Source organism: Lycium barbarum, chromosome 7 (genome assembly GCF_019175385.1).
Source record: "Lycium barbarum isolate Lr01 chromosome 7, ASM1917538v2, whole genome shotgun sequence".
Classification (NCBI taxonomy): Eukaryota; Viridiplantae; Streptophyta; class Magnoliopsida; order Solanales; family Solanaceae; genus Lycium; species Lycium barbarum.
The window spans coordinates 72,654,142-72,665,123 of NC_083343.1; the positions used below are offsets into that span (position 1 = coordinate 72,654,142).

Sequence of the window (10,982 nt, forward strand, 5' to 3'; positions counted from 1 at the left end):
AATAACTAACCTAAAGCTACTAAGCTAAACAATCTATCTCCAAAGGAGTTTCTCAATTCATCATTCAACATAATCTAAGTAATGAAATGAAAGACAAGCTATATATACAAGCTAAGTAAAGAAGACTAATAAGCAATTACAATGCTACCCTTAATGAAGTAAGGACCTTGTTTGACTAGTCTTCTTAGTGTAGTCTTCAATTCAAGAATTGACCTTCAATGGCCAAACACGCCTCTCCTTGCATAGATGACTCTCTAATCAACTTGCATGCATGGCCTTCTTCTAAGCATAGCCTTCTTTGCCCAAATAGCCAACTCCCGATCTTGTCCAAGTTTGCAAGTGTAGCCAATTTGCAGAAATGTCCCTTTTTGCACGTTTGGCCACTTTACGCATTTGGTCCCCTTTCTAGTAGCTTCTTCTTCAATCAACTCCCAAGCCACCTTATACACATCATAAGCCATCTTGTATGGCTTGTAGGAGCCTCCAAAGGCCTCAAACGACTTCCTCATCTTCCATGTAGCTTGTAGAGCTTGAAGTCTAATATCTCGTCCTTGAATGTACGTCTTGAAATGAAGTGTGCTAAGTAGGATCATATCAAGAGACGAGAGAGAGAATTTATTTATTTCTCTTGAGAGATGAAAATAAAATGAGGAAACATCTGTATTTATAATAAAAAAATGACTTGGTCTCAACTCCTAAAGATAGACATGCACAATATATGATAGTAATATTTATAACAGATTAACTAAAGAGGTATAACACGTTTTTTTACCCCAAACATAAGCTCTTAAAAGAGATGCGGTGAAATTTTGCGTATGTGGGTCGGGTTAGCAGGGGGTTCTCCCACAACATATATTTCATTCCCGCCCTCATTTTGAAATTTCACCGCTTTTTCCAATCCCTCCCTCCTAGGGTTTCGCCAAATCAAATGAGTGGTCCAATGGAAATCTCGATGGTCAACAACACCAGCGAACAAAACGGTGTTGTTCCCTCACTCACATTGCCATTGCCATTGCCTGATGATAAAGTTGTCGTTTCCGGTATCCAATGAACTTTGATACATAAATATTGTTTCCTTTCTTTTACAGCTCAATAAATTCCTCAATTTTTTTTTTAATAATTGTAGTTGAAGTTTGCTTGAAGCCTTCAAGTACAGCTCGCATTGATGATGTTAGGTTAGCTGTTGAGAGGTATGTAAATTTTCAACATTTCTGTCAAGTGCTCCTTGGCCAATACATAGGAACCTTAATGTTAGAGAAAACCCAATTATCGAATATCCGGGTCCTAATAGAGCGAAACTAACTTGGGATTGAGGCATAGTCTCTATTTTTATATTTGACTTGTCTGGGAACTGTTAACGCGCATGCCGTTTCATTTGAACACATATAAGGCTAAAGTTATTTCTGAATTTCTCATTCAGAATTGCTTTTTTGGTTATATATATCTTGTACAGAATGCTGGAAAAGAGGAGTATGAGCTATGCGGATGGTCCAATTCCAATTCCAATTGATGATCTCTTTCTTGCTGAAAATGTGCAGCACATAAGTGTGTGTGACACAGGTATAAAATCTTATGTTTCCGTTAGAGTAGCAAAAAGAAGCTAAGTCATGTTTACCAAGCTTACTCTTGGGTATAATGCTCTGCCACATCGTTGCTTTTGTAGATGTCTGGCTGGAGAACCGAGATATCCTTTTGTTCTGGCAAGTAAAGCCAGTCGTTCATGTATTTCAGGTCTGCTTCTTTGCTTAAAGTTATGTTGCTCAAAGTCCATTCCTATTTCCTACCCTAGCTGGACAGATAGACCCTAAAGGATTCTCCAAAACACTCTAAGACCTCATTTGTTTTCATTAAGATTAAGACGTCTGAATGACTAAGATGTTGTCTCTAGGTCTGAACACTGAATGATTAAGACTGTTTGTTTTTCAACATCAGAATGTGCATAATGTATTTATTTGCACACAATAAATATATAATTCAAATAAAAAAGTAACTAATAATTTAAGAAAATGAAATATTATTTGATAAAAAAAAATGAAGCATTTATTTGCGCTAACAATGGTGGAGATGTGTTGTAGTGGTGGTGGGTGGGGATCAGTGTTTTGGACGGCGCACAGCGACAAAAGGCGACAAGGGCTTGCCTCGCCTTAAGGCGCGGCGCGAGGCGAGGCGCTCGCCTTTTTGAAGTGCGGCGCCAATAAATGCCAAAAAATTAAAATATTTAATTGCATATGTAAATAATCAAAATCTCACTAGCAATAACATATTAGCAAATATTTCAATTCAAAAATTAAAAGTAGATAGTAGATACTAAAAGTCTAGAACTCGAATGAGTCAATGACTCAATAATTCATAAGTGACAAGACAAGCAACACTAAAATTAAAGCAATAGTGCAATACTAAAAGTCCATTGAATTTGAACATTATGTTTATAACTGTATAACAAAATTTAAACAATTATTGAACAGAAAAAATAGGACCAAAACAATCACTGCCTCACTGGTCCAAACAGAGAAAAAAAAACAGAGGAAAAAACAGAGGAGAAAAAAACAGAGCAAACAACAGAGGAGAAAAAAACAGAGGGTAAAAACACAGAGGAGAAAAAACAGAAAAAGAAGAAGAGAATAGAAGAAGGAAAAAAAAAAAAAACAGAGGTGGCCGGAAATAGGGCAGTTGTCGCCGAAAAAAAAGAAGAAGAAAGAAGAAGAACAGAAGAAGAAGCAGAAGTCGAAAATAAGAAAGAAGAAGAAAGAAGAAGAACTGAAGAAAAAGAAGGAGAAAGAGACGTACCTGAAACCTTGAAGGAGAAGAGAGGAGGAGGCAAACAAAAAACCCTAGCTGCTATTTTTATTTAAGTCCTCCACTTCTTTTAATTGTTTTTTAAAAAAAAAAGGTCTGCTCGCCTCGCTATAACTGGGCGCCTTTAGCGCCTTTCTCGCCTTTTTCTCGCCTTTTGAAGGCCTGCTCGCCATGGCCATAAAAGGCGATGGAGCCTCGCCTCGCCACGCCTCTCGCCTTTAACAGCACTGGTGGGGATGTGTGAGTGGTTTCTTGAGAGGGGGTTGGAGGTGGGGTAGTGGGGAATGGTGGTGGGGTTGGGGTGGGGTGGGTGGTGATGGAGGGTTGGGGTGTGGGTGGGTGATGGGGAGTGGGGGTGGGGTGGGGTGGGCTGGGGGTTGGTGGTCGGGGTGAAGGTGGGGTGGTGGGTGGGGTTGGGGTTTGGGGTGGAGCTAGTGGTATAAATTATCTGGACAAAAATACCTCTTAATGGAATTAAGACTTGGTTCAAGATCTTAATGATTAAGACCTATTCAGACTTAATAAGTGCTTAGATCTTAATGTTAACAAATGCACTTAATGGCCTAAGGTCTAAACCATTCAGATTCAGACCTCCATTAAGTGCAAACAAATGAGGCCTAAAAGTTGCTAAAAACTTTGGCCCCGTATTGGGATTGAATTTGGTACTCCTACCTGAGCCCAACGTAACATACAATTCATCTGTTCCATTGTTGTAGTTATCATTACATTTAACTGCTTCTGTGAAAGGGTTCATAAATCCTGTCCAAGTAAACAATATAAAAGAAAAAAGAAAGAAGTGAACTTTACCAAAAAAAAAAAGAAAAAAGAAAGAAGTGAAAATGGAGGTGGTGTGAGAATAGCAAACACTGTGCACCTAGAGTTGATTGGATCAATTTTATGACCTCTCCCCTATTTGAATTGAATTGGACATTTTCATTTCTCAGCTTAGCGAGGAAGGACCATGTGAAGAATTAAGTGGGGATGGCCAGCTTTCTACATTTAATGAATGGGTTCTTCCTGCAAAAGAATTTGATGGAATGTGGGAAAGGTGTGTCACTCGCTAGCTTAAAAGAACTAGATCTTTTTCAAGGAACCCAGATGTGATTTATCATTTTATTTCTACAGCTTAATATACGAATCTGGTCTCAAGCAGAGATTGTTGCGATATGCTGCAAGTGCTTTGCTTTTCACTGAAAAGGGAGTTAACTCATTCCTAGTATCCTGGAATCGGTAAGAAACTTGTTTTCCCAATTCACAAATATTTATGATACCAAGCTGTGCCTACCAACCTCGTGTCTGATTGTTGTATGTTCATTCTGCCTTGTATTCTTAGTTTGGTGATTTCGAATGTGATATGTTCATTCTGCCTTGTATTCTTTGCTTGGTGAGTTCGAATAACCAGCTCTTCTTGAAGCTTAGTTCTATATTCTAAGTTCTTTAGGCACTTGGAAGATATTAGAATTGTCTAGTAGCAGTTTGCACAAAGATAGGTCTCTGTAGAATGCACCGTACACTGTACAATCATCACCAACTTAATCTCCAAGACAATGGAGAATCTAGAATGTTCAAGGAATTCTAAAGTGTTGAGAGAACTCTAGAATGAAAGTTCTAGAGTGAGAAGTCATGAAAGTTCTAGAGTGAGAAGTCTAGAAAGGTTCTAGAAAGAACAACTCTAGAAATAAGAAGAAGTGTAATTCTAGAACTAGGTAGTTGGTAACATTCTAGAAGAGAGTAGTAAATACTCTCACTAGATACCTTCCATCACCACCCATAAATAGAGGTGGTTCATTTAAGTTGTAAGTGTGCTCAAGTAAGCAAGAAAGGGTGAGAGCAAATGTGAGAAAATAAGAGAGAACAACAGAAATAGTTGCTAGAGTGTGAGTGAAGGAAAAATTGAGTGTAAAGATTTGTAAGTCCAGAGCTGGTCTTTAGTTTACAATAATAAATTCAAGATGTGAGCAACCAATTGTGTTCAACAATATTCAACATATACATGCTTCATGAAATTGTCATTTAGATCTATGCATCATAAGTGTTTCAGATCCCAATCTTGCATGTGGTTGTTGCCACACATGTATCAATATGTTTGCTTAAATCACAAAAGCCCTAATAAAACAATATGCCGATTAGTAGCTTTATAGGTTTACTTTGTGTTTCACACAGAGAACTTACTCCTTGTAGATGCGTAAAGAAAGAGTTATATTTTATTGTTGAAAAAGATCAGCATTTTGTCGATCTAGCCAACCTGCTTTAACATTTGGACTCAATGTGGTAATAACACAGTTGAATAGATCTGGTTTTATAGTTTAGTGCATGTTCAGTTCTCACTTATTTTCATGTCGGTCTGCTCTAATAAGCTGATGTTGAACACATAAAGACCAAAAGGTAAAAGAGTGTTGGTTTAGGCTCTCTGCTTTTAGTATACTGGTTGTTTACAAGGGATTTTCCCAAATCAATAAGATTCTTTACCTTCTAGGAAAAATAAATGCCTTCAGTAAAAAATAATTAGATTCAATCACTTATATTTTATGCTTCCTCTGTTCTATATTATTTATTTTTGACGAAATCCTGGTAGTTGTATGAGAAGTGATCATCTTATTCTAGAAAGTTGTATGCTCCATTACAAATGTGGAGGAATTAGTATTGTAGGGAGCAGGATTTATCCCATTCTGGGATGTCTTCAAGTGTGAAAAATTGGACGATTTGTTTTACTTAATTTAGACCATCAATGAAATCTGTCTGGGAAGTTGAATGCCTTGTTAGGTGGCAGAACATCAGATTTTGAGGCTGTCCTATTACCACAACCCTATCATGACTCTTATCTCTTCCAAGAAGAAAATGATTGGAGATGATACCGAGATATCAGTGACATTCTTCTTAAATGCGGGATCTGGTTATTTCTTTGGGACTTATACCCAAATAGACTCAACAAATTGCTGCATCCAACAAATAGCTGACTTAAACAACTATATAAATTGGAGAAGAAAGAAAGGGAAAAAGACTCAACAAAATGGAAAAAACCCTAATTCAAACATAAAATAGAATCATGGATGATGTTGGTAGATAGTGGAAAAGAAGAGCAAAATGAAATAGTAATATCTAATTTGATGATTTCACTTACCTTCTCATTCTCTGGCTAGTGAGGTGGTTATAGCAGTATCACGGGCAAAAAGTGAAGGGGTTTCATGTAGACTCTAGGAAATACATTTTCTAGCTATAAAATAGTTGTTTGTTATTCTCTGAATAATTTCGAGAATTAAACCTTGGTTACTGATTTTATTTTGAAACTTTTTTCCATGTCTGAATGTATTGTTTATATATTGTGAATCTTTTCCTCTTGGGAAGAAAAAAACTGAATTGTTTATATGTTGTGAATCTTTTCCTCTTGGGAAGAAAAAAACTTTCAGTTTTCTGAGTGTGCTAAGATTTGTTAAAGAACTAGATTAATTACTGACATTTTGAAACATGTTGCTGTCAGATTTTAGTGCTGCTCATTACTCCCTTCATTGCATTTTGTTTGACCTAAGAGTCAAACATATTCTTTTTTGAACGTGATCTTTCTAGTTCCTTTTAAGCAAATACTCAAAAGTTATTAGCATTTTCTGATAGTTTCTAGACCAAGAATTACAGTTACCAGTTTAAAAAAAAAATGTTTCTAGACCAAGAATTTATTTGAAACATTAATGTCCAATGTTAAACTGAAAATTGATCAAATCTACCTTTGTGAACATGAATTAGGTATTTGGAGTAGTAATAATCAGATCTTGATTTTCTGGTTTCTTCTCCCTCACAAACTCTTTCCTTTTTAGCCTTTATTACCTTTATGGGTGTATCAAAACTGAGCTGTCCTCAGTTGTGTTTATTTTTTCCTGTCCTGCATTCAGTGTCCAGTTCACTGATCTATTTTCTAATTGTTTGTAGCATTATTCTTCTGCATGGACCTCCAGGAACAGGAAAGACATCTTTATGCAAAGCATTGGCGCAAAAACTTTCCATACGTTTTAGCTTTAGGTTTGTACAAAAGCTTTACTGGATGTCCCAGCATTTGGATACTTTGCTGATCTCTTTTTCCTGTTGAAATAATACTCTCGTATATCAGATACCCACAAAGCCAACTGGTTGAAGTCAATGCCCATTCATTGTTCAGTAAATGGTTTTCTGAAAGTGGCAAGCTGGTACGTTTCACATTACACTTTGAGATAACTATTAAGCTCTTGTATAGTCAATGTTCTTTTTTTTTTTTATAAACTAATATACCATCCTCATTCTCACTTCCTGTATTGTGTACTGTAATAACATCCATATCAGAAGCCTTGCTGTGTGAAAGGGCTTCATCCTCCAGTTGCTTGGAAGTACTTGTGTTAATTGATTTGTCCTGTGCAAATGACCTAACCACCCGTTCCTTGGCTGTTTCCTTCACTTCTTCTTTCGAATTGACACGAGACACAAGGCAGCAGTAATGGAAAAGCAGGGAACTGTATTCCCTACTTTTCCATTACTGCTGCCTTGTGTCTCGTGTATATTTTATTTTGTCTTTCCTCTGGTTTGGTTTCCTATCTTATTCCTATCCTTGTTACTTTCCACTTCTCTGCATCTCTTTCTGCATCATTCAAAGCAACAAAGGTACTTTTTGTCTCCACAGGCCCTGCATTCCCAATATTACTTGAGCCAGTCCCAGAGTTATTTTCTTGTGTAATTTCCCTTCTTTTGTCTTTGATACATTTGCTTCTCCTTTGTATCCATTCCTGTCTTCTTTGCACGTTACCAACCACTTTTCCACTGGTTAAGCCTCTTGTAGAGTTTGTTGCTGTGCCACTAAGTGATTGGTGTTCTGTTCCTTCTCTTCAATTTTCTGAACATCTTGTATTGTCATGATGCAATACCATGCATTCCTTTTTTGAGTGATCCTGTAAACAACACCCCTTACAATATTTAGGTAGGTAATCATATTGGATTGTTGTCCATTCTTATTTCAATTCCGCTGTCATCTCATCCTCCTCACTGATTTTTGATCCTTTGTTGTAAATTAGCCAATAAGTTCACTTCAACCTTTACCTTTGAACAACTAGGACGAGTTTGATTCTTGGTGGCCATGTCTAGTGGCAAAGGCCTTCCCGCAGCCGCAGCTAAAAAGAAAACTGCTTTCTTTGCAAAACCATTATGAGGGAGATCTAGAAAGCTTATCCAATCTACAACATTTCATGTTTTTGCGTCTGGTGTGAACCATGGTTCCCAGTTCAATGGCTTCCTCATCTGCCAATATTGTTTTTGCATTTTCAAATAGAACGGTAGTGTTGATAGCATGTGAACATAATCTTCCAACAAAGATAAACGAATCAATAGATGCCTATTCACAATCAAACTTATGTTGCGGGCTCCTTTGATCTCACACTAGCTAGGCAAAGCTATACGTAATTCCTTAATGTCTGGTTTTCTATATGAGAACTTACCCTGCACTGTGTATTGGAGGTTTGGTTGAACGATGATTTGCTTTACTTCTGAAGATTTCCACGTAAATTGGGGCTCGTTATTAATGTATACCACATGCTTCAAAGGAATTGGCTGCATGGGGTTGTTGTTCGTGCAACAACAACATACCTAGTGTAATCTCACAAGTGGGGTCTGAGGAGGTTAGAATGTACGCAGACCTTACCCCTACCTTTGTGGGGGTAGAGAGGCTGTTTCCAGTAGACCCTCAGCTCAAAAGAAGTGTACTCAAAGCAAGATTGAAATGAAAATTACGTCAACAACATAACAAAGTAAACAAAGAAAATGAAGCAACAAGTAGTAGTAACAATGGAGAATAACGTACTACACTATACTAAATAATACTATTAAATAAGGAAAAGATGAGAAAAGGAGACTTGCCCCTTGCCTCTCCCACATAAAAGTATGACACACGCTGCTACCTACTACTCTTCTACCCTAATCCTCAACCTTCATACCTTCCTTTTATTTGAGATTGGTAACATAACCTCCATACCGTCCTCTTTAGTGTTCATACCTTCCTCTCTAGTGTTGTTCGTGCATTGTTTTAAAAAACCCGCATAAGTAGCTCCTGATGATGTACTGGATGAGAGTTTGGTAGGATCGATTGCATAGGTACCACATGTGGCTGCGCAACCTCTGGTGGAGGCTGTTTGCCAGCCATATTTGCCATCGGCGGTGGCTTTTTTTGTCACAGCCCAATCGGAGGGCTATGACGAACACCGAGAAGCTGACCTCCTAGATGCCACAAAACATACATAAGATACTTGCTCATGCTTATTCTGGGCCACCTGAGGGCGCTCACAACATGATCTGCTGACTGATAGATATCATAAACTGGAGGGTCACAACACTCAAAAGATATATATACATGCATCACTAAGCTGAATCGGGGTATAAGCCGATAAGGCTACCCGATAAAACTATGTAACCAAACATGTGCTGAGCGGGCCACACTGTCTGGCTGAATATAAGCGACTATGAGCCTCTACTGACATACTGGACATGCTATGGACGGGACAGGGCCCCTGCCCTACCCATATACATCAAAACATATACCCGGTCTAGACGGCAACTCTGGCAAGAGAGGAGTGCTCCGCTATTCAGCTAAAGAAGCAGCCTAAGGATGCGATCTGTCTTCTTGGCTATCTGAACCTGCGGGCATGAACGCAGCCCCCCGAACAATAGGGGAGTCAGTACGGATAATGTACTGAGTATGTAAGGCATAGGAACAATATGCACATAAAATCATGAAAATCGTCTGAACATGAAAATCAATCTGTATATCTGAATGTCTGTATGACTGTAAATCTGAAATGCCTTTGAGGGCGTACAGTATGCATGCTTTCTTTAAAAAACCATATCATATATATACATAAAAATGAATAGGAACGCCACAACATAGGTCACATCTTCACCCCCTGTCCGATGTGTCTTATAGATATATCAACGTCGTAACATAGGCCACAACTTCACCCCCTGTCAATTGTGCCTTATATATACACACATAAATATCACAACATAGGCCACAGCTTTAACCCCTGTCAACTGTGCCTTATATATATACACACATAAATATCACAACATAGGCCACAACTTCACCCCCTGTCAACTGTGCCTTATATATATATATATACATAATATATATATACACACACACACACAAATATTACAACATAGGCCACAGCTTCACCCCCTATCAACTGTGCCTTATATATATATATATATATATACACACATATATAAGAAATGAAAATAAGTGCACTGCACTAGTAAAATAAAATAATATGACTCTCTGAATAATATGATGTCACTCTACCTCTGATGAACATTTACTGAGCTAACATCATTAAAACATGAAATCTCAAAACTCGTGAACAGAAGGAACATCAAAGACAGAAGGACTCCTAGTACTTCTAAGAGTAGAGTAATATGGAATCTCGCTTACTCGTTTGTTCGGTCATATCATAGGATCATGCCAAAATGAAAGAAAGGGAAAACCTTACATACCTTTTTGGTCGCCTTAACTTTAATTACTCAACGCTTGGCCTCCCAGGCTCGTAAATCTATATTCAAGAAAATTTATACTATTGTTAGACTTATCTTCATAGGCTTGTCTTAAGCCCTCAAACTAACTCTTTCTAGAATCTACTGAAATTTTGGCAGCATCTCCCCTGTTTATATCCCTAGCCCGAAATCGCAACAACCAACAACCAACAACCAACAACAACAACAATACCAACATCAACAACATCATCACTAATATCAACATACTCCATAAGACATCTCATATGATGTTTATTTGATTTCTTAACCAATAAATTAACTATACGCTCATTTAATCGCTCTACCTTCGTAAATAAACCTAAGGCAATATTAATAAGGAAAGATTCATACCTTAGTCTAATTAAAACAGCAATATCTCTGATGTTCACCTTGAATCCACGCCAAATTCCACCGCAAAACGATGCTATAGTCATAACTATGCACCACCCGAGCCTTGATTAGCTAAAGTCACTCAATCCCTCAATTTTTTTATGACCAAAATGACCCTATATGTTGCTGAGCCTTTAGATCTGATTTTTGGTGAAAAAATGGGGTTTTGACCTTTTTATAGATGGATAAAGTCGGTTCGGGTACTGTAACAGTGTGACTATTGTAGCACGTCGGTTACTGTTGCGCGTGTTTCTGCTCTCTCA

General features: G+C 37.8%; 1 protein-coding gene across 1 annotated transcript; it reads left to right on the forward strand.

The window, feature by feature from the left end:
- Positions 1 to 785: 785 nt before the first annotated feature.
- LOC132602295 (pachytene checkpoint protein 2 homolog) lies at positions 786 to 7,058 on the forward strand. The gene is made up of 8 exons (XM_060315211.1): positions 786 to 1,040; positions 1,127 to 1,190; positions 1,454 to 1,560; positions 1,664 to 1,731; positions 3,741 to 3,844; positions 3,922 to 4,026; positions 6,718 to 6,807; positions 6,896 to 7,058. Exons 1-8 carry the CDS (start codon positions 929 to 931, stop codon positions 7,041 to 7,043), a joined length of 798 nt encoding a protein of 265 aa, XP_060171194.1. The 5' UTR covers positions 786 to 928; the 3' UTR covers positions 7,044 to 7,058.
- Positions 7,059 to 10,982: the final 3,924 nt, after the last annotated feature.